General features: G+C 46.1%; 1 protein-coding gene across 3 annotated transcripts in view; it reads left to right on the forward strand.

The window, feature by feature from the left end:
* Positions 1-24,307, forward strand: part of Hnf1b (HNF1 homeobox B) — a 52,410-nt gene that overhangs the window by 24,284 nt on the left and 3,819 nt on the right. For 2 of the 3 annotated variants that reach the window (XM_051181522.1, XM_051181613.1), the window contains exons 5-8: positions 6,278-6,438; positions 12,101-12,236; positions 15,897-16,091; positions 18,482-18,600. In XM_051181522.1, coding sequence (XP_051037479.1) covers positions 6,278-6,438; positions 12,101-12,236; positions 15,897-16,091; positions 18,482-18,600 — 611 coding nt within the window. The remainder of the gene's footprint in view (positions 1-6,277; positions 6,439-12,100; positions 12,237-15,896; positions 16,092-18,481; positions 18,601-24,307) is intronic. The other variant, XM_051181586.1, reaches the window with a different exon arrangement.

The following is a 24,307-nucleotide window of genomic DNA, read 5'->3' on the forward strand; positions in this document are numbered from 1 at the left end:
TCAGATCTCTCAGTAATCTCTTTCCTCCATTTTGATTGTTTTAATTTCTTCTTCCCTTTTCTGTTCCATTCTTTAAAAAAATAAATCTCTCCTCACTAAGGAGACTTAGAAGACACATATACACTACAGTGACTTCTCATGGAACCCTCTGTCAGGTCATTCTTTCACATTGACTTACTCTGCAAATCCTTGGGTACTTGGCACAGGCCAGGCACCGAATAAAAGTTGCTGAGGAAAAGGGGGGCGGAGAAGACAGATGGGTGACATGGACAGACTGGATGATAACCTGCCCTCAGGGTACATATATTCTCGTTAGGGATACAGCCAAGAAGAAACAAGACTGCAAGCCCATACGATTGTTTCAAACTATCTGTGGGTGGTGATAAAATGGCTTAACAGATCAGGAATCCATTTGAGGATTATAAAGAAGAAGAAAGGGTGTCAGCTTCAGAATGTGATACCAGCTAGGTGACCACTTCAGAGCTTCTGCTGTCCACTGTGTCACACGGGCATCTGTGGCCACTGAGGAGCCCAGTATAAAGCATTGTCCTGGGTGAGGCCCGCGGGAGTTCTCCAGTGCCAGACAGGCTCTTCTGGCTGTGGCCTTGGACTCCAATCTGAAGTGATCTTGCAAAGCACCTGATGTTTGCTTGTAGACACTGGCTCTCTGGCAAGGGCATGAGGACGTACCTACTAAGGCCAACCCCGTGGAAGGAAGGGCATGGGGTGTCCGTCCCTCTTCCCTCCTTGCCTTTAGCTTGTGTCTGAAGGCACTGTGCACACATTCTTAGCTGCTTTCTCTTCTTCCTTCCTTTTCCTGATGTTTGCATTCACTTTGATTCTTTTTTATAAGAAAATCCGTTTGTGGGCTTCCCTGAAGTGTCGCTCAACATTTTAGCCCTTGAGTCAAGAATGTTTGCCATCCTCGCAGGCCTGTCTGTGTTTCTCAAGCCACGAATGGGGCTCCTACCTAAGGCCCTTAGGATCTAGAACTGAGACCACCCTCATGTTTACACTGCATTCCTTTTTCCATCAGTTTCCTCTTCTTGGGTTTTCAGAATTTCAATCTCCTAAACTCTGTGCAAACCCAGGCCTTTGTCCTTAGGGAGAAATAGTGCTCAGAGTGGCAGAAGTCCTGTGCTGTGCATGGAGAAACTGAGGGAGCAGTGCTAATTCATTTGGAAGCTTTGGTCTCTGGACTCCCCAAGTTCAAGCCAAGGAATTGTTCACATTCTTTTAATGACAAATGAGTAGCTGAGGAATTAGCCAGACCGCCTATCTCTTTGCCTCTGTCCTCAAGAAAAGTGAATGGTCCTTAGGTGGGGGCGGGAGGGCACAGGGCTGGACCACTAAGACTAGCTTACACCTTCCTCTCTCCCTTCCCAGTACAAAGCTGGGGCTTCATAGGAAACACAGTTCTGTCTGCATATGATTTATGGACATAATGGCTTCATTTTGGAAGAACTTTCTCTCCTTCCCATGCTCCCTCCTACCCCAGTTCAAATATCTAGTTTTCAGAGCCAATGGGTTTAGGCTGTGCTCTGCATGAGGTTAGGAACACAGAGGAAGAATGTGTGTGACAGAGCCCTGGCCAGTTGAGTAATGTTTACTCTGTTGGTGGCTGGGGCGCTCACTCGAGTTGGCATAGGTCCACCAACTGCAGGAACATTCCTGCATTATCACGAATAGGAGCTGGCTTCAAAATGAAATGTCAAGGGTGAAGACATCCCACCAGGTGTTGGGTACAGCGTATAGATCCCAGAAAAGGGAGCCCCCAGACTTCAATGCCAAAGGCCATATGAGGAACAAGCTGAGCCCATATTACCCACAAGTCCCCACTCTCCTCTCTCTCCTAATACAAGAGGAATTCCAGACATGATTTCCTGGTTGGCATTGCTCTTCCGCTCATTTTGTCTCCCAGCAAAGCCCAGGGCTTCTCTTACATTATTGTATTGATCTGCTTATCACCATTTTACAGGAGAAAAAAAAACTTAAAAAAGACCAAGGCTTAAAAAGTTGATCGATCCCAAAATCATAATAGAGCTAAAGGGGAAACAGACAAACAGAGTTCTAAATGTTTAGAGACTGAGGCTGTGTTCATTTCCAGAATGGAAATCTTTGCTATTTTTTGAAGCTCTTAGAGAGGTGGGCTACATAGCCAGGGATCTACAAGCTATAGGTGGGATCCCTGAACAGATCTTCTCTGGAGTCTCCTGTAAGGCAGTCATGACTGTCTCTGAATACACAAGGCCCAGCTGGTCCTGTATACACCAACACAGGCATCTAAGAATACAACAAGGAGCTAGGTTGCCCAAGAACCATTACAGGGTTGGTGGGGGGGGGGAATTGCACCATCAGTGACACCATCAGTTTTGAAATGGTAAACCTTCACTGAAACGTTTGCAGTTTTATGACTATTAGGTTTAAAGGAGAACAAGTACTGTTCAACAACAAATATGGCCTTTGAGCTTGAAAGGGTCCTGAAGTTTGCTGAAGGAAGCAGCTGTCAGGAGGGTAGCAGGTCATTATCATGAAGTGGTGGACATAGGATTGTCTGTGGTCAGGGGAAACTATGGTTCCCAATGGGCATGGATGTGGCCAGCACTTGATTGACCGATGTTCATGGGGTGTGTGTGCACACACGGGGCTGTTTATTATATTCCAAGTGGCCACATTCAGCTTTGTGCAAATTTCTGAATTCATCTGGTGCTTCTCAACTGTGAAATTTGTGTGACTTTCCAGTGATGCCCCAGCAATAGATCTGGAACACCATCAATACAGAACTGCCCCTACTTTCTCTTTCTGCTTGTTCTTTGATCCAGGGCATGGATCCTCATGCAGCTGAGATCTCCTTTCTTCGTCCTGTAAATAGGCACAATGCCAGGTGCCTGAGGAAGCCACAATGAGTACCACATCTCTTCCTTTGAGAGGGAGAGAAAAGTAAACACACAGGAGTACAGAGAGGCCAGTTCCTGATGTCGAATGTCTAGAGCATCAGTTTTGGGTCATGGACCCTTTGGGGACTGAATGACCCTTTTACAGGGATCATATATCAGATATCTTGCAAATGAGATATTTATATTACGATTCATAACAGTAGCAAAATTATAGTTATGGAGTAGCAATGAAAATGATTTTATGGTTGAGGACACCACAACATGAGGAACTGTATTAAAGGGTCACAACACTAGGAAGGTTGAGAACCGATGCTTTAGAACCTTGGAAACACAGAGGATGGGACCATTACATAATAGGGTGAAGGATGAACCTCTCCCCTGAGACACTACAGGAAATAGAACTGTCCGAACAGAGGGTACTTAGGCAAGGCACAGAGGCAGTGGCAGAGATCTGAGGTGACCTTATAGAGTGTGGTGAGGGATAATGTATTTCAGATACATTTCAGATAATAATTCAGAGTGCAGATGCAAGGACCCCATTATGCCAGTCACAGGTATCTGGGCTCCTTCAGAAAGCAGCAAGAGGTCATCAGAAGTTTCTGAGTAGAGATGCTAGAGAGGTAACTTGGTCCATGAAGTAATTGCCATGCAAGCATGGAGAACTGAGTTTGATCCCCAGTTACCTCACCTGACCCCATGCAAAAAGCTGAGCATGGAGATACAGGTTTGTAACCCCAATGCTGGGGAAGCAGAGACTTGCAGATTCCTGGGGCTTGCTGGCTGGCTATCACAGCACATCTGATGTGATCTAGACTAGTGAGGCACAGTCTTAAAAAAAAAAAAAAAAAAAAAGATAATACTAGAGGGGTACCTGAGGACAAATACTCAAGGTTACTCAAGGTTGTCCTCTGGCCTCCACTTACACGAGTACATGAATATGAAAAACATTCCAGAGTACAGCTGTGTGAAGAACCACATATATTCACTCTGCTTTTGACACTTCTAGCTAGCCTTGCTGAGTCAAAACCAGGTGATCTGTCTGTTTCGTAGGTTGTTAGGAATTCAGCAATAACCCACGGTCCATGATGCCCAGGGAACAGTGGCTTCCAGGACCCTGGGGAAGACTCTAGATTGTATTAAGATACCTTGGCTCTTGGTATCATAAGGTCCACAATGGTGACATGACCAATTAGTGACTTGAGCCAAGTAGTGAGTGGAGGGCATGTGACCTTGACCTGCCATAGCCATTTCTCCTATGGGTCTTCTGTGACACTTAACCTGGTATCTTCAGTAACTCAAGGTTAACCCAGAGGCTTTGTCATCTGTCTCCATCCATGTCAGAAATAGCGATGCTGCCTAAAGAAAAGATCACCTACTTCTTAATGAAGTTTCCCAGAACTTTAAGTGGTTAATAGGTGCTCAGTAAAGTTGTGGATAAAGACAGCTGAAAGTGTGTGTTTGGGGGGAGGGATACTTGGTGCAACAGTCATATGCCCAGCATGACCTGAGGACTTGCACATCTATTAATTTATTGTACTCTTTGTCAGGGATCTGAGGGGAGGACACTGTTAACAGTATGGGCACTGAAGCCCAGGGAAAGTGCATAACCTCCCCAGGTGACATGGCTATGGCATTGTGGAATCAGGACTTAAGCCCAGGTCACCTAGCTCTAGAGCCTCTACACTTTGCATTCCTCATTTGTTATTTTCGCTCTCTAGTAAGACCCATCTATTTCCGGTATGTGGCCTGTGGACAATTGCTTGATATCTGTTCATCCCTGCCCCTTCCCATGGAGGATAACTCCAGTGGCTGTCACATCTTTGAGAAGATCATCAGAGGGGGAAGGATACAGATGGACCCAGAGATGACAAGCCTCCTGTCCAACTCCCTCCATACTGCTCTGACAGTTCCCTCCCCATAGCATGCCATCTTCCAGCCTCTAGATAAGGAAGCTGGAGCTCACTCTGTAGAGAGATGGTAAACCTGTAATCAAAACAGGGATCCTCCATCTCCCAGCCAGAGATCTTAAAGGGGAAATCAGGAGACCCATCTGTGCTTAGCACAGTTGCTACAACACAACAAAGTTCTTTCAGGCAAGTTAAAGCCTATGAGCTGCAGCCACCTTGGGCTGTGCTGCCCAGCCTCTACTGAGAGGCTCTGGGCTCTTACCATGCCCCTTTGTGAAGACGTTTGCTTCCTGTAGATATCTGTAGTTAATTATTTTTAAATAATAATCGCGTGGCCTGTGGTAGGGGAGAAGCCTCCCTGTGACCCATATTCGATCATCAGAGGGCTGGCCCTTTTCCTTCAGCCAAATTAAATAGGCTAAGTCCAGGGACTGTTTGACTTGAGACCAAATCAATGATGGGGACAGGCTGGGAGGTGAGCACAGGCCTGACTCCCATCGTTATCGCTGCTCTCTTGGGAGCAGGGCATCTTGGGGAGGTAAATAGCTGATCAGAGAATCAAAACATGCAGATGAAATAGGAGTGAAGTCCAGATGCTTCAGAAGGAAGGGTCAGAAGAGCAGCAGCCAGGCCTCCTGCCAAGTTGCTTCCTGGACGATATGTCAATCAGTCTGCCAAGGCAGGAGCCGCTACATGCTGCTTGCTAATAGAACATTCCATCCGTGCTTAGAGCCTGACCTTAGGAGTCCCTAGAATTCAAGATTCTTTTCATCCATGTCCTGAGATCTATCTATCCTACTACCAGCTCACTACCTACTACCTGCTTAGCATCTTCAGTCCCAGAATGTTTGGCATCATGCTGGGAGCTGGAGAGAGGTTTCTCCAATCTTCAAACAGTCCCGGAGAGGAAGTGTCCTCTCTATTTCATGAGAGGAGGTAAGAGGTGCAGAGCCAGACAGGATTTGAACCTACATTGTCTGTTTATACACCTTAAAGCCTCCCTGCGTTCCCTTCTTGCTAGAAAACTTTCTTGTATTGATTGGGAATCTGCCTCTGCCTTCAGAGAGTCTTAGGCCTCCAGAAGGTTCAGCTCTCTTTCTCCTGCTTTCCAACCTTCCGTCCTCCAACAGAAGTTGACTGAATGACCATCAAGTGATAAAATACTGGCAATATAACAAAGAGCAAAACAAAGTAGATCAAAGTGTCCTAGCCTGGGCTGGAGAGATGGCTCGGCCATTACAGGCTTAGGCTCACAACAAAAAAGACAAACCATCCTACTTTCAGAGATCTTATATTCTACAGTTAAATTTTCCTCACCCTAGAGGAAAATAGCTGGGAGTTCTTGTGATTTGTCGGGAGGAGAAAGCCATTTTGTTTTCTTGCCACCCACCATTGAAAACAAGAGGCACTGAGTCAGTGTCCAGGGGCCCTGGTGACACTAATGTTTCCTATTGGGTTCATGTTGTTTTTCAGGAGTGCGCTACAGCCAGCAGGGAAACAATGAGGTCACTTCCTCTTCAACAATCAGTCACCATGGCAACAGTGCCATGGTAACCAGCCAATTGGTTTTACAGCAAGTCTCCCCAGGCAGCCTGGACCCAGGCCACAGTGTCCTCTCACCTGATGGTAAAATGGTGAGTACACCTGGGCCATTGTAGCTCTGGAGCCGATAAGATAAGAGGCAAAACAAATACAACTTCTCACAAGGCCTGCCTCAAACAATGAACCATTGTAGCCCAACAGGGGAAAATGGGGCCTGTCCAGAGCAAGAACGGAAAGGTAGACTGGTGACCCGGCCTTTGGCGGGTAGAAGAGGTGTTCAGTTTGAACCCAGCCAATAAATCTGACAGAGCTCTGCTCTCATTTTATTGATTGAATGCCTCATAAAGGAGCGAGCCGGGTGGGACACTGTTTGTTTTGGGGCTGCCAATGACATGTGGGTTGATAAAATGTTCATTCATCCTTCCCTCCAAGGCCTCCAAAACCAGATTTTTTTTTAAACCCAGAGAGCACCTCACTTTGAAGCAAGCCCCCAGACTCCTTTCCCAACTCCTTTGGTGCTGAGGAGGACAGTATCAGGTGGTAGTGGCTGACGGGAGGAGTTTCCTGAACGGAGACGAAGCTCATACTGACAGGTGCAGTGGAGTAGCACCTGGAGTGAGAAACAATGACCCCAGACCTGCTCTCAAATCTCAGCTCTGGCACTTCACAGTGGTGCAGCCCTGGGCAAATTACAGAACTGCTTTGGTTCTCTTTTCCTCATCTATAAAATGGGGGTAACAGCAATAACGTTGTGGAGGATGTGTGCTACCGCGTAGGAAAACACTCAACATCGTAAATGTTTCATGAATGGCAGTGCTGTTAATTCAGCATCAAGTCCATTTTCACTGATGTTTTCTCTACCTCTAACCACAGCCCCACACCAGGATGAACCCTATCCTCCTGCTCAGTAAGTCTGACTTGAATTTCCAAGGTTCTAATTCTTCTTTAAAAAAAAATTTTTTTTTTATTTTATTGAATTTGTTGTTTGACAACTTCATACATGTATATAGTGTATTTTGATTCCTGTCACCCCCTACCCTCTCTGAACCCCCCTTTATGCCCCGCCACCACCATACTAGACCCATTCTCCAGTTCATGTGTTTGGCAATACAAGGACACAGGAGAGGGCTTTGGAGACACGGGAGTATTACGACACCAACCGTGAGAATAGGAAATGGAAAACTTTATTCTCTGGGTCATGCTCTGTTTCATGGGAGGGAGGAGCTAGGGTTCCTGACTTCCACGTTGAAGGTGGAGCTGCACATATTCCCGAAAGGTGTCTGCTCCCCATCCCCCACTGGTGGCCAGTGGGGGCTGGGGGATGGCAGGGAGCACTTGCCATTTTAGTCCTTGGTGTGTGTGTGCTGTGTAGGCAACACAGGAGCAGTGAGTCACAGCTGACCAAGACTCCAGTTCTGTGGAAGAAAAACAACATGTAGGTCTTGGGGAATGGGGTGGGCTGGTCTGGACAACTCCAGTTTCAGGAGACCTGAGCTGGCCTCTAGTGGGAGTCTTTGTAAACAAATAATGGGGCAATCTAGTGGAAAGATTTCTCAGCTCTCTTGTGTTCTTCCCTACCCCCTAAGAGAGACCCTTCCTCCCTGCCAACAATTGTGCCCACTACCTTGCAAGAGGCATATATGTCTTTATGGTTTCTTGTTTCCTTTAGTGTTTTTTAACTTTTAATTTTACTTTATGTGAATGGGTATTCTGCCTATACATGTGTCTGTGTACCGTGTGTGTTGTACCCCCTGGGACTTGAGTTACAGATAGGTGTGAGCCGCCATGTGGTTGCTGGGAATCAAACCCAGGTCTCCCGGAAGAGTAGCCAGTGCTCTTAACCCCTGAGCCATCTCTCCAGACCCCGATCTTTATGATCGCTTAACAGTCATGTAAAAACACAAACAAGTTAGGGTTAAAGCATTACACAGGCTTCCCTGGAAGAAGTGTTTTGTAGAAGAGGTCTTTATTTCTCGGTAGACTAAGAACTCCTAGGTGGGGCTGGAGAGGTGATTCCTGGGTAAGAAAACCACCTGTTCCTTGTTCTTTCAGAGTACCAGAGTTTAATTCCTAGCAGCCACACGATGGCTCACAACTGTCTATAACCCCAGTTCTATGGGATTTGACACCATCTTCTAGCCTCCATGGGCACTAAGCACTCATGTGATTAATGGACATTCATATAGGCAAAACATTCACACACGGATGATGATGATGATAATCACAATTATAATCATAAATCCCAGGTTCTGGGTTGGGAATATCTCAGCGGTAGAGGTGCTTTGCCTAGAAGAATGAGACCCCAAGCACTGAAAAAGTAAAATAAAATACAATTCCAAGTCTTTATTTCTTACTGCTTGAAGGTCCCTGGAGTCTGTCTTTGGGCTCCCTTGCACTTCTTTAAGCCACAAGCTACGTTGCTCAGGTCCAGACTGCTCCATATACAGCCTGTAGACACGCTCTTGTGCTTTTCCCAGCATTGCTCTCACTGGGCAACGTGCTATCAGATTGATGATTGACCAAGACCGCACACCTCGATGTTAACAAGTATCTGGAAGTGTGTTTGCAGGGACTCACTTTTCTCCAACACCTTGGTTCCGACATTACGTCATTATTGCCAGGTGCCCAAATTCAGGAGTCTATTATTCTCTGTTAATGTATAACGAGTGCATCCCTGTCTGTGTTCCACCAACACGAGAATGGAATATGGCTTAAAAAGAATATGATGGGGCTGGAGAGATGGCTTAGAGGGTAACACACTTGCTGCATAAGCATAAGGACCTGGGTATGGATCCCCAGGACCCCCATAAAACTGGACACAGTAGGACAAGAGGCAGATGGATGAGGGGACAAGAGAGTCCCTGAAAGCGTGCAGGTCAACTAATCTAGTTAGCCTGGCATTAGGATGGCAAGCATGAGGAGAGCCTGTCTCAAACAAGGTAGAAGGCAAACCAACATCTGGAGTTGTCTGTCACCTGAACACACACATTATGCTGTGGAGTGTGTGCTTGAAGTTACACCAAGGGGCACCACACACACGCGCGGGCGCGTGCACACACACACACACACACAGAGAGAGAGAGAGAGAGAGAGAGAGAGAGGGAGGGAGAGAGAGAGAGAGAGAGGGAGAGAGAGAGAGAGAGAGAGAGAATTACAGGAACATGGACAAGGAATCCAAATGGGCAGTCTTGGTTGGCTCTGACATGTACCAACAATAGAGTCAAAGAATTGCATAGCTTCAGTATCTTCAATTACTAAATTGGAGGATTAATATTGTGTGATAGAGTTGGTGTGAAGATTGCTTATAGCTCTGTTTGGGAGTAATGTCCCACCCCATGCCAAAATAGCATAGCTAATTAGGCTGTAATTCATGTTTGCTGATTTTTTTTTCCAACTCATGCAATACTTTGGCAGTATTAAATCAGACCTTGGAGGCAGATCACCTGCATTCAGCTATGGTGCTACCAACTGAAACCTTTCTTTCTTTGGGGGGGAGGGGAAACTTTAGAGACATTTCTTAAACTCTCTAAATTTTACATTCTTTCTCTGCAAGATAGGGTAATAGCCCTAACCTCACAAGTTATAGGTACATAAATAAATTACCATATCAAAGATATTATATAGTCCAGACTCTGAAAATGGTTGTGTTAAGGGCCATCATGCTATCTTTGGCAACTCTCTGGCTTTCATCCATTCTGGAAGCAAGTAGAAAGTAATGGCTACTTCTTAAAGTGGGAAATCACTTGACCAAGGTTGCCAAGAACAGTAAGTGGATGACATTGAAAATCTGGCAAAATTTAACTTGAACTTGGGCTCCCTTGCTTACTGTCCAGTGACATACAATTCATCTGTGTCTCTTCTAAGGGTCAGTTTCTTAATATGTAACCCAGGAACATAAAGCTTGCCCTGTTTGTGTCATTATGGATGGAGGACTTCTGGGAAAGTAGCTTACAAATAGAAAAGCTATACATAATCATTTTTTATCACTGACACCCACATTTCTGTGGCACCATCAAACTGAAGTGTTGGGGCAGGATTTGGTCTGAGGGCAGGTCACAGATTTTTTTTTTTCTTTTTAATGACTCTGACACTTTGAAAAACAAGTCCAGCAAACAGGCTGGTTCTCTCTTGTTTGATGTGGTCAAAATTCCTTATTGGTCATGTGACCTCTAACTCATTTCTTGATGTTCATTTTAAAAACACAAACAAACCTATTCAAGATCCCACCCACCCTCCCTTCCTCCTTTTTTCAAGTTAACCTTGAAAGCATGGGGTTGACCAGAAGGACAGGGTGGGAGCTATCATCTTTCTAGGTGCTAGTGTGAGACGGAGAATCTGATGGACTCTAGGGAACAGAAAGTTGTTAATAAGGGAGCTGGGTGTGTGATGGAACCGCTTCAGGTTCCTAGTGCTCTCAACAATTCCTGTGTCTGCTTAGGGGAGAGATGGTTTTTTCCTAAGAAAAAATTAGAACCAAGTGATGGTGGTTCATACCTTTAATCCCAGCACTCAAGAGGTAAAGGCAGTCAGCTCTGTGAGTTGGAGGACAACCAGGGCTACCCAGGAAAACATCATCTTGAAAAACCAAAAGTTAGAAATTATTTTCAAAACTGTGAACAGTAAAGTATTATGAAAAATTATGTGTATAAAACTGACTTTTATGTGTGATTGTAACTAGTAACAGGACATTAGAAGTATTTTTTGATTAATATTTGAATTAAAACAACACATTTTTACAGTGGTTTTTATTTAGTACTGCTGAGAAAGTTCCAGTCAGTAGGCCTATAGACACATTTGTCAAAGCAAGAACAAGCAAGCCCCTGGCAGGATTTGATGCTTGTTATATAATGATACACCTAGAAAGAGGAAAAACAGGAAAAGATATCAATAGGGACAAATAAAAGAATTAAATATAGCAGTCATGTGCAAATACATATGCAAAAACTGGTCACTTTCATCTATGAATCTGCCATTAAAATGAGATGGTGAAAGACAATGGAGACTAGCTTGGCTGTCATTAGTAGTATCAGCATTTTGACTAAAGATGGAGAAAGAGGAGGAAGGAGGGGAACAATTTTAAAGTATGGTGAAGATTTGGGGGGGGGAGAAAAATCTTAACCCCCTCCCCACTCTTAGTAATTAATTAATGTGGGGAAAAGCAGATGATTTTCCTATAAAATAGGTTAAAAACTGGATCCTAGGTCAGACTGACCTTGACTTGAAGAACAGGGGTACATTTCCTAGCTTCAGGATCTCAGACAGGATGCATATCTACTCTTGGTCTCAGTTTTTCATCTGGGAAATGGGTGTGTCAGAACTCTTGGGATGCAGTGAGCTGATGCAGTGAGGGCTCGGGGTGTACTCTGTACCCCTTCCTGGTTCCTAGTCTATCCTCACTGGGGAGTCCTAGGGAATTGCTTCAGTTTTATTTTTAGCAGTCGCCTATCTCTAACATCGATAACATAAAAGGCAGGATATCAGGATGGAGGGCACCTGAAGAGTGAGCAAGTGACAGTCATGTAACACACAAACAGAAGAACTTCTGAAGCAAGCTGGCAACTCCAAGAATGGACAGATACAATCAGCAGTGAGGACAGAGTCCTGACTACCACTACTTTCCCCTCCCGGTCTGGAGTCCACCCCACTGTGGAACTTTTGTTGTTATGTGAATGGACAAGTTACTAAGTTGTAGCATTCTGGACCCGCCCTTCATGGTTTAACCCCACTCACACGGCTCTTCTCTCTCCTTTCCAGCAAATTACTGTCTCAGGAGGAGGACTTCCCCCCGTCAGCACCTTGACGAATATCCACAGCCTCTCCCACCACAATCCCCAGCAATCTCAGAACCTCATCATGACCCCCTTGTCTGGAGTCATGGCCATTGCACAGAGTAAGTTCCACTCTTGGTCAGTAAACCTGGGAGCAGGGAGGAATATGAAAAGCAAATCAACATGGCAGGAATAGGCACAAAATGGCCCATGTAAGACATTCCCCCCAGGCCCTAGAAGCTTTTCAGAGTAGGGTGGCTGAGATAGGGCATCACTCTGGAGCTGGCCTTGAACTTGCAGCCTTTGCCTCATGGCTGGGATCACAGATATGCACAGTTGTTCTCAGCACACTTGTGGATTCAATTTTAGTTCTTTGGCTCTTTCTCCTCTACAATGTCTATCGTACATTTATCCTACAAGAGATATTTTCCTAATGGCTCTGAATCCATGTCACAATTTACTCAGGCACAATTTAGTTATGCAGCCAGTTCACATTACTAACCTTTCTGGGATTGGATTTCCTTGTCTATAAAATGAATTGTTAGCGTTATTCAGTGATAAGGGATATAGACATGCTTGTAAATCTAAAAAGCAAGACCTCTCATAACTGTGGCTTATAAGCTTGTTTCCTGTTCATTCCTATCCCTGTGTATTCTCTAGGAAGTCCTTGGGGTTGGTGAGGATGGAACAAGGTTTTGATGGGGTTCCGAAGAAGTCCTTTCATATGGTAGACAAGTCCTGTAAAAATGCAGAGGGCCCAGAGAGGGCCACTGACCTAGCATCTTTGAGCTTTCCAGCTTTGAAAGAGAAGTAGGTTGTTTAACACATACCTGAAGATGGGGGTGGATCAGGTCCATCTCGCTCAAGCAAGCTCTTGTTCTGTAGCCAACCTTGCCCCATCAGACGGGGGCCCTTGCTGGCTGTGGGAAGGCAGGGTGTAAAACAGAGGGTTTAGACATTTTTCAGCTTCACTGTCACCAAATATCTGAGGGTTTGGATGTTTCCCTCCTCACGGTGACCACTCGGGCAGTCATTGTGTCTCAGAACCATCTTTGTGACCTGGGGAGATCCTCCTCAGAGGGATCCAGAGGTACCTAAAGGTGGTGTGTCAGCCATAATTTTTCAACTTTGTGCTGCCTGTACGTGGTTCTCTTGGCATCCTGGTGTCCAGGGCCCCATGTTGCTTGTTTCTTTGTCTTGTTCCTGCATTTGCTTCCCTCCCCTCCCATCGTTTAAGAACTGGGATCACATAAGAGAATGAACCCCTCCTTTGAGGGCAGAACAGGGCAGGAGCCATTGAAAGCACATGAATTTATTGAATGACTGTGTAGCTCTCACCCTGTCCTTAGCTGTTGGGATGGAAGCACACTCTGCATTTACGTTTGCAGAAGGGAAATGGGAAAAAGGAGATCTTTTGGAGATTTCCCAAGTTAAAAATTACTTCAAGTTCACTTCCATTTTACTGGCCCTTCTGGTGCACGGACTACAGCAGCCAAACTAATTCCAGGACTTGGATAAAGAATGAGATGCCTTAAAGTAGCTTGCTTACCGTCCTGCAAGTTTGACCTTTACATGTTCATGCGCACACACATGTACACACACCATGAAAAACAAAGGCCTATGGGTAAGATATAGATTTCCTTATTTCTTCAAACAAAGTAATGCACAAATTGCCCCCACTTTCTTTTTCCCCACACCAAGCTAAGACATCCATTCAGCTGTACCAGTTTAGGTGCTGTCTGAGCTAAAGCTTTCCCTAGGGCCATTCTGTATTTTCCACGTTTGTTCTTCCTATCATGTGCACCCAGGCATCTCAGCCTCCTCAGGGTGTCTCCTGCATGTGGACAGGGTACACACTGACCTTAGGCACAGGTGCGCATGTGCACTGGGGTAGACAGAGCATAAAGAAGGGTGAGGATTGCCAGGAAGTTTGGCTGTGACCTAGTACCCTCCTCTAAGGGAGAGTCAGAGAGAGGTCTCTTGTTTTCTCGTGTGTACGGCCCCCATCCTCAGCACTGCAGGACTCTGGACAAGTGACTTGTCACTGCCAAATGCTCATTATCTTTGCTTCTTCTGGATAAAAAGGCCACAAGTCACACACCCTGGGGGAGCTAGGATGACATCAGAGGTTCTCACTGGGATCTCAGACTGTCGAAAATGAGATTCCTGGGCCCCACCTCTGCAGGCTTTGACTCACTGAGTCTTGGGCGGGGCTGGAGAATGTATATTTCTTAAAGAGGTCCCCTGGGTGGCTCTAATGCTCAGGTGTGTTTCCGAACTGTGCCTTCCAGTGTCATCCAGTCTAGATGGGTTACTATTCTTTCCTGGGCAGAGACTTCCCTATGAGAGTAGTGGGCATAGGTCCTGGATAAACAGAAAATTCATAGGGTTTCCTTGGAGCCAGAGGCCATCAAGAAGAAGAGGGAAATTGAAATAGAGCATCAGGGTGTCAGGTGAGGTACACACTTGGGGAGAAGCTGGGTCCCCCATGGAGGTAATATTCTAGTGACATTCTGAGGATGATCAGAAGACACACACACACACACACACACACACACACACACACCAGTCAAGTCCCACCCAGGGGAGCCAGGAAGAAGGTTATCTGTTCTTCCTTTCTGTTCAAGGGTCTCACCTTTTAACTTTCAGATAACAGTATCTGCTAGAGCTCCAAGTGGGCAATTGTTAAGACTGTGCTGTCTCCCTGGAGGACTTCCCACAATCCCGTTTAAGCTTTGGAAGTGCTCTCCCTTTCAGGAAGGCTCTCCAGACCTCCCCTCTGCAATAGGCCTTTTCCTGGGTCCTCCTCTTCGTTACATCCCCCCCCCCACAAAGCAAGGACGAGGGAATATTGGCAGCTCCAGAAGAGAGACTGGGGGATCTTCTCTGTTCTTCCTCTGGCTTCCACTTTGATCCTGTCTCATCTTCCCCAGGGTCATGCCAGCAACTAGATTATGGATACAAGGAAACCCAGGCCTTGCAATAGTGGCTGGGGTTCAAAAGAGATCTTGGGATAAAGGCCTGATGCCAAAGCACAGAGGTTCCCCATGTCCTCAGAACAGAAAGAAGGCCAGACCTACTGTTACATCTTTAACTTACTGCTTCCTCCTCCTACAACCTAGTTCTGCAGATACCAAAAACCCTAGCATATATCCACTTCACAGACGGGTTGGATTCTTGTGTTTTCTTCCCCTCTCTGTTACTGACAATAGAGTCTGTATGACCTCTTCCAAGGGCCTTGCGGGCTCTCCTGTGAATCCTCAGACCTCTTCCTTCTAGGACTGTGGAAGAAGGTTTGATTTCCTTTGACTTGAGGTAATGGGGGTGGAGGAGGGGACAGTGGGAAAGGGGACATGCAGGACAGAGGGGGCTGCTGCATACTGCTGCCCTCTCCTGGAAAGACAGATCTGGGTAACAAGCTATACCCTAAAGTGGACACCCTTAACTATGCCAGAGGACACCAGGGCAGGTGTCTCACAGTCCAGCATGCATGGAGCCTGCAAACAGATTCAGCTTTCCCAGGGGCTCTGGTGCCTCCAAAGGAGCTGAATTTGGGAGGTCATTGGATGATTTGGAGAGACTCTCAGGCTTCAGAAAATTTTCTCTCTAGGTCTTCTCAGTTCCCTTGGTTTTGTAAAGTAATCCTCCATGCAGTCTCTTCCATAACAGGCTCAGCCCAGTGACATATACACCGAGCATCGACTCCCTCTATGATGGATGCTGCCCTTGTCACATCTGTTCATCCCTGGTACCACCCTGACTCTTCTCTCTTGCTCCCACAGGCCTCAACACCTCCCAAGCCCAGAGTGTTCCTGTCATCAACAGTGTGGCCAGCAGCCTGGCAGCCCTCCAGCCTGTCCAGTTCTCCCAACAGCTACACAGTCCACACCAGCAGCCCCTTATGCAGCAGAGCCCAGGCAGCCACATGGCCCAGCAGCCCTTCATGGCTGCGGTAACTCAGCTACAGAGCTCCCACAGTAAGGACACACACGTGCCAGGGTTGGAAGTTTCTTGGAAGAGTACTGGCTTGGTTTCCCCAATCTATTAGCAACCAAGGCGATGATTTCTCAAGCTCAGCTCTTGGGATATTGTTCTTGCCTTTCTGTCCTCTTCTCTGGCCCCAAGGCTCCAAAGGAGGAAGTTTGCAGTGGAAAATGCAGGCCTTCCGTCCAAGGGGAGCTGGTAAAGCATGTGTAACACACAGCATCCCAGCCCCTTGAGAATCTCACCAATCGGTCACAGCATGTTCCCTCAGTACCATCACCTTTGCAGCCAGCCCCAGATGTCAGACTTGGCATGCAGATTGTGATCTGTTTGCCTCTCTGAAACAGATGGAATTTTCTGGCATCTTAAGTGCCCACAGTCTACACACCCTGGGAATCTCTAATCGAAAACCATGAAACTTGGATGGAGATATAGCTTGGTGATAGAGCACTTGCCCAACAGTCAGGAGGCCCCCAGTTCAATTCCTGACACTGAGGACAAAACACACAAGGGCTAGAGGAATACCACAGTCAGTAAAGCACTTGTTATGCGAGCATGAGAATCTAAGTTTGGGCCTCCAGAACCCATGCCAAAAATCTGGGTGGGGTGACATGTGCCTATAATCCCAGCTCTAGGGAGTGGGTACAGGTAGATCCCTGGGGCTCACTAGCCAATAGCTTAGCACACTTGTTGAGTTCAGGCCAGTGAAAGATCCTGTCTCAAAAAACAACACAGATCATACCAGAGGAGCAATAACTGAGATCACCCTCTGACCTACATATACATGCATGCAGGCAGGCACACATAACCTTACATACATGTGCACCCACACATGCATGAACATATACACAACATAAAAACCAAACAAAGCCATCAACCGACATGGAAAATATCACTTGTCCTCTACCGAGTCAAGGAGCACCAGAGTCTCTGCCCCTTGCACAGAGGGTCCCCACATTCGACTTTTATGCCTTCCTATTCTTGCCTCACATCCTGACCTCAGGCCTCCACTATTCTGGCCAAGCCTGGCTATAGCCTTAATTTTCAAGTTAAGAAATTCTAGAAGGGGGAAAGGGGGATGGATGTCTTGCCTACTTCAGGAAGTATCTAGTCTAGACTAGTTTTAAACAGCCATGTAGCCACCAGCTACTAGGAGTCTCATTTTCTCCATGCATAAAACGGGAATAGTTTGCTTATGGAGTAATTATGAACATGACATAAAAATATGAGTGATCTGCCTTTCATAAGCCTAAAGCGTTGCAGAAATGCAAGTGTTGTTTACTAAGTCACTCTTAAGAGGCAAGCAGGGCAAAGGGAATTGGAGCCCTTCCTCCAGTTGCCGCAGACAAACAACAGGTCTGAGGTTGAACTGCCCGGTTCAGCCTTCTCTCCTCAGGGCTCAGTCCTGATTCAGGCCTGCAGGGCTGGTTTCTAAACAGCCCCTCACATTCCAGTCACATATCTTTGGCTTTTAAAACTCTGCCACAGCCTGCAGCAGAGTCTGGGACCCACATGTGCCTCACCTCATTCCTCTAGAATCTAGGTCCCGTATCACCTCACAGGCCTAGGGTAGGGGACAGAATCACAGTGGTCACCATGACCTGTGGGGTTGCTCAGACCCAGTAGACCTGACTAGCCATGAGGAGAGAGCCCAGGGGGCTAAACCAGGAAATAACCAGCAGCCAGTGACCTTCACCTCCTTTTCATACTGGAGGCCTCTTGGTAGGGTCCATGTTTTGGGAACGTGCTGGTCCCTCCCTCGTGGCCAAGCATCCACATGCTTTCATTAGCTAGTCAGGTGACCTAGGATCTACACGATTCTTATGGATAGCTAACATGAGTCACAAGGTTCCTGATGTGGTAGGCAAGTACTAAAACAACCAAATATTGAGTCACATGCCCCTGGAGGTCTTTTTGAGTCAAGTCTCCTTTTGTTTATCCTTCATATTTCTGTGACATCCTAAGGCTTTGATATCATTGTAGTGAAACTGGAATAGCCCAGAATTATATAGTTAATTATACATGCATCAATTACTATTGTTAATCAGTCTATAACTCTGAGGGGAAACATGGAATTTATTTGAATTATGGCATGAACAGTAAGCACACACCTGAGCACATGTGTCATGTTGGAGCAAGTGTCCTCCATATGCACAAGGCCACTTGCTGATACTTAGGCTCCTAATATTTTTACCGAAAGTCAGAGAAATAGAAGTATGCACAGGTATATATTTAGTCAAAGCAGTTTAAATATGATATTTTCCTTCAATAGATGCCTTCCTTATTTTACCAGGGAGGCCAAGATTAAGTACCTTGATTAAAGAATCTGGCGGTATTGTGACTGTGCGCATATATTGAGTTTGTCTTCTCTTTGTCTCTCCAGTGTATTCACATAAACAAGAACCCCCTCAGTATTCCCACACCTCCCGATTTCCATCTGCGATGGTGGTCACAGATACCAGTAGCATCAATACCCTTACCAGCATGTCTTCAAGTAAACAGGTAATGCCAACCGGAGGGGCCAGAAGTATTAAATGCAGACTTTGGATGGGTCACTGGAGTCTGGATGGCACAGCACGGTCAGACACTGGAATTGAACTTTCCTGACTGGGATGGTTGATGGTCCATGGAAAGGGTTTTTCCAGGCTAGGATGGGAAGGTCAGGACATCTGTTGTATTGCCAGCTTTGCAAAGGTGGTCAGTTGGGAAAGAGAAAGGTGAAGCAGGGGTCTTGCGACTGATTCTATTGGTCCAGGACCCATACCACCCCCAGGCACAATAAGACCGACCAACCCTTTGGGGACTTCCCAGTAGGCAGTGTGACTTTTTCAGAAGTCTGTGCCCATTTGATGGTTTATTAAGAAACTTAAATTTAACTTCCTGGTACACACAAAAGTGGGGGGGATCCAGCAGCTTAGTCACTGCCTCAGAGGATGAGTAATTAATTCCCTCCTCCCAAAGAGGTGATGGAGTAATAAAGACAACCAGCTAACAGAGAGGGCTGTAGCTCAGACAGCCAGACAGGCCACTGAGAACTAGAAAACAGGACAAGATGTCTGAACACAGTTGTGGATTCCAGAGTAACACAATAAGACCTTTCAGCAGCCAGGGTCTGTGTACTGTGGGAACTGTTTGGCCTCTATCGATTGCTAGATAAGGAGACTACAACCTTGAACTTCATGTCAGAAGCACTCATCAAGGTTTGATCTTGTTGATTGTCTCCCCTCCCCCCCCCAACCTCCCCCCACCCTTGAGCCCTGGAAGTCACACCTCACCCACTTCTCTGAGCTTCTGATCAGATTCTTTTATGGGCTCAGGAGTCTTGACTCCTTTCTTGACTCATCTTCTTTTGGTCCTAGAACAGTGGTTCTCAAACTGTGGGTCATGATCCCTTTGGGGTTGAATGACCTCTCACAGTGGTCGAAAATCAGACATCCTGCATCTCAGATATTTACCTTACAGTAGCAAAATTACAGTTACGAAGTAGTAATGAAAAAATTTTATGGTCGGGGTCAGCACGGCGTGAGGAACTGTAATAAAGGGTCACAGCAGTAGGAAGGTTGGGGACCACTGCCTTAGAGTGAAGTATGGCAGCTTCTGCTGCTTTATTTGAGCCTTCATTTCTTCACCTTGAAAATAAGAGCCGTACCTTCTACTTGCTTCAAGGATTTGGAGAGGACCTGTATATTAAGTGCCTGATGTATCTTGAACGCTAAACACATAGCTTGGGTTGCTGGGCTCCAAAATTGGAGGTAGAAGGAGAGGTGTGTGGGACCCACTCTACCACTCTTCCCTCACCCACTAGAAGATTAACAGACAACCCTCCATTACCCTGCCCTTCGACTCCTGACTCCCGTGCCTTTTCCCACTCGTTGGAACCATCAGAGAAAACATTTATCTGTGCTCACCAATCTTAGTCAGGGGGGCAGCCAGGCGCAGCAGCCCTCCTTGGGAATACCTTCCTCTTTTAAAGGTTTATCAATCCATCTACCGCTTGGGCAGCCCTAGACAGGGTGGTGATTAACTATCCCTGTCTTTCCCACATTGACTTTGATGCTTGCTTGTTGAAATGAGTCCTCTGGATTCAGGAAATAGTCTCTTAACCCGCTTCAAGAAGCTCCCAAAGATGCTGCTGTCTGCCCCCACGTGGCTTCTGCCTCCACTGGTCAGAGTGGCTAGTCAACCTTGAAGCTGCATAAGCAGCTTTCTTGACCTGTTATGAAGTTGTCTTTATATTCCAGGATATCTCATAGGTGACCAGACCCTCATCTCTGCAACATCGCAGATGTTTATTATACTAATAAGAACTATTTAAAAAATACTCAGGTGGGCATGATGGTACATGCTTGTAATAGCAGAACACAGGAGGCTGAGGCCAGAGGACCATTGTCTCCAAAGAAAAAAGAATTGGCTCTGTAGTGTAAACCTCTGTCTGGTGAACATTGTCTCACCATTTTCATTCCGCTGCAGTCTTCTAAATTCAAAGACGTAAACTGAAACCCAGACTGGAAAGTGACCTACCCAAGGTCATGCAGATGAACTCAGCCCAGACGTCAGTCAGTCCTTGACTCCAATCCTGGACTCTTTCCATTTAAACACCCATCCTCTCTCTTGAAAATGCCCATGGTAATCATCGATGCTTTTGTTGTTGTAAGTGGTTAGGAACTTGAGTAAAAATTAAACATCATGCTAAGTTCCAAACAGAAGACTTCCTTCAAATCAAAGCAGAAGGAAGAATGGAAAAGGGTAGACTGGAGCAAAGATGGTCGACGCATTCCCTGTTCCGAGGCACCAGGAACATGAGCAGCTTTTGTTCTTTCTTCGTTTTAAATTGTTCTCCACGAGGAGACAGTGGTCTCACAAAGAAATGCTGTCAGAGAAGGAATATAGGAGAGAGATGGTTTCAAAACCATTGCTAGGTGTTAGGCCATGTGAGACATGGGAGAGAATGGGTCCTTGGTCAAATATGTTCCAGGAACTGCTAGATTAAACAGAGCCGGCTGAAAAGGGCTTCTCACGTGTGCTGATATGTGTGTGCCATGCCTGGGCTATTTTATAGGCATTGTATAGTGGTAGGAAAAGCCAGGACACCTGAATTAATTCTGACTCCATCAGTTCCTGCTGTGTGAGCTAGGGTTGTTTTCTCCACACTAAGACTGCTTTATAAATGGGGAAACCCTACCCTGTCTCACAAGTGGCCAACAGGGTGCCAGGGGCATAGTCAGGTGAAAAGGAAAGCTCCCTCTACATTCCTTCTTCTGTCTGTGCATTTATGAAGCCATTGTCACTCCTGCCTTCTTCAGCAACCACTTCAGTGTTTGGTCTACATGTGGTCATTGGAGCCCCTGGCAGCAACATGTCTGAAGATTATGGTCATCTCTCCTGAAGGCTCATAATCTTGGGTCTAGGCTCTAGATAAGTATTCCCCTTGTTGCTAACAGACAGGTGTGCTCTCTCTCTCTCTCTCTCTCTCTCTCTCTCTCTCTCTCTCTCTCTCTCTCTCTCCCTAGCCCCCCCAAAAAAAGTGGTTAAGGAGCCACCATAGTACCCAAACCTTTTGCGTTCTGCCAAATGCTTGGGCCATTTGTGAATATTCAGTGAGTGGATGGATGGATGGGTGGGTGGGTGATGAATAGATAAATGAGGGAATACTTTTTAGTACCTCCAATTTCCAACAAACTGCTGTTCTACTATGCATTATCTGGCTAACCCTCCTACTCCTTGTGCTAAGTAGATATTTTTATGCAGAAAACTAAAGCTCAAAGATGAAGAGGGATATGAATAATTGCACACAATTATAAACTCCACAGCACTCACCTCCCAAGATCTTTCTTACTTGTTTGTTTTAGATGATGGTTTGGGTGCTTTGGGTAGCCTCTGAACCAATTGCTGTTTTCCTGGAAGTTGGGAGAAAGGAAACTTATGTGTTAGCAGGAAAGGAACAGTGCTTGGGAACCTAGATCCAAGAGGAAGAATCTTTGGCTGGCTTAGAACTCAGTGTATGAACGAGTCTGGCATCGTTTTGCAGTGATCTTCCTTCTTCTGCCTCCCAAGTGCTATTTACAGGCTTCTGATAGCTATGCATGCTTAAGCACCATGATAATGATGCAGGGTTGGGCATATATAAGGAAGCTAAATCCAGAGTGTAGACTTGAAGCTGTCTGACTCCAGCACTTACTGTACAGGATTCTCCAGGATGGAGTTTCGGAATCCTTGGCTGCCAAGCATCTTCCTGTAGCTCCTGCCATCTGTCCTTTCTGAAGAATTTGTCTCTTTCCCCTTCAGCTCTTGGGAATTGTGTGTTATGTCCTGAGACATTTGTGTCTGAGCTCCTGTGTAGCAGAGACTATACCAAGCAATGGCTTCAGTCACAAGTAGGGTCCCTAGTTTATGGAGGGGTCAAGAAATGCCCTTAGAGGTGCTGGCAAGAGAAGGTGGGATGCTTCATTGTGAGTCCTTTACAGCTGTCCCTTCTCATCAAGCCTTCTTCATTGTTGGGATGAGGGAAGCAAGAAAGTCTGATGGCTAGGAGTGCTAAGCCTGTGAGTTGGCCAGATCCAGATTCAAAATTCTACCACCTTCTACTCATGCCCTCAGGGAATATGTCGAGCCTCAGTTTCCTTCTATATACAATGACATCTCTTTCACGGAATTATTGTAAGGACTGACTGCAAGAAGACCCCAGTAGAATGTATCCCTCTGTGTTTGACCCACGGGAACATCAAGTCCATGAAAGCTGGGTCACATCTGGTTTCTGCTGCTAGTGACCCCGAGTGTCTCCCAAGTATGAGAAAGAGGTTTGTAAATGACCAAGAACATTCACTTCCCCCATAGTCTCACTCAGATTTTTTTTTTATAAATATCTATTTTTGTTTGTGCATGTTAGTATATAGTGCCCAAGGAGGCCAGAAAGAAATGTTGAGTTCCCTGGGACTAGAGATATAGGTGGTTATGAGTGCCGTATGGGTGCTGGGAACTGAACTGCAGTCCTTGGGTAAGAGCAGCAAGTGGTTTTAACCTGTGAGCTATCTCTCTAGCCCCTATCTGATGATCTTATAGTGTGCAAGGTTTGCCGTTCTAAGTCCCTATGCATTTTATTTATAGTCCATGTAGATTGTAGTTCCCACACCTCTAAAATTGTAAATATAATCAGTACTTTCCCTTACTGGAACTACAATTAACTGGAAAGGAATTGACAATAGAAGTGAGCTGCTTGTTGCCACCAGTCTTCTCTCTTACCTTACTTCCATCCCAGCCTTGAGACCGGCACAGGCTGCCTTCTCGCCTCATACTCCACTGTGTCCAGATCAATACCACCTCCATGCTGCAGATCCAGTGGCTGCTTTCTTATAGCATACCACAGCCCATTACTCCCTCCTTTTCCCTTTGGAATCTTAGATATCATCTCATCCTGTAGCACTCAGTACTCTTTCTTCCTACCCTTAGCTGGCAACTCATCTTCTCAATATTGGAGTACTGGGTGGGGGTGGGTAGGGGCAAGGACCACTCTTTGGCCTCCTCTTATCAATGCTCGCACCACCAATCCCATGACTTTGGGCCACGCGCATATACTGATGGCACCTGTGATCTGTCTCCAAGGCAGTCCTGCCCACTGAGAGTGCGTACGCTGACAGTGTTATTTTTAGTGAGACACGTGCATCCCTAAAATGTGCAGCACACCTCTCAAACGGAGCCCATTAGAATAGGAACTCCCCGTCTTCCTGCCCCCGCCATTTCTCCATATCCAAATTACTTTCTTGTTTTATAATCCCATTTCTAAAACCCCTACCCTCCTTTCCTACAAGAGACCTTAATTCTTTTCTTCATACCCCACATCCTGTCCATCAGTTAAACTCTACTAGGAATCCTTTAGAATATACCCTAATTCTGACACTCCTCACCACTCCCATGGGTACCATCTTAGCCCAAACTCAGGCTTCTCTTGTCTCTAGTCTCCTTCAGTGGCCCTTGACTCCCACTTCTACTCTTACACACAACACTATGGTCTGATTGCAGCAGCCCGAGTGATCTCTTCAAGAGATAAATGAAGCATGTCCCTCCCCTGTCAAAACTCCCCAATAGCTTACAAGGCTCTGGGTGATCAGGCTGCTGCTGCTGCTATCTTCATACTTCATTCTGCTCCTCTTTTGCTCACTGGGCTTAAGTGGAACCAGGGACTCAACAGCTAGCAAATGACCACACTCAGTGT

Source organism: Phodopus roborovskii, unplaced genomic scaffold (assembly GCF_943737965.1).
Source record: "Phodopus roborovskii unplaced genomic scaffold, PHOROB, whole genome shotgun sequence".
In the NCBI taxonomy this organism is placed as follows: Eukaryota; Metazoa; Chordata; class Mammalia; order Rodentia; family Cricetidae; genus Phodopus; species Phodopus roborovskii.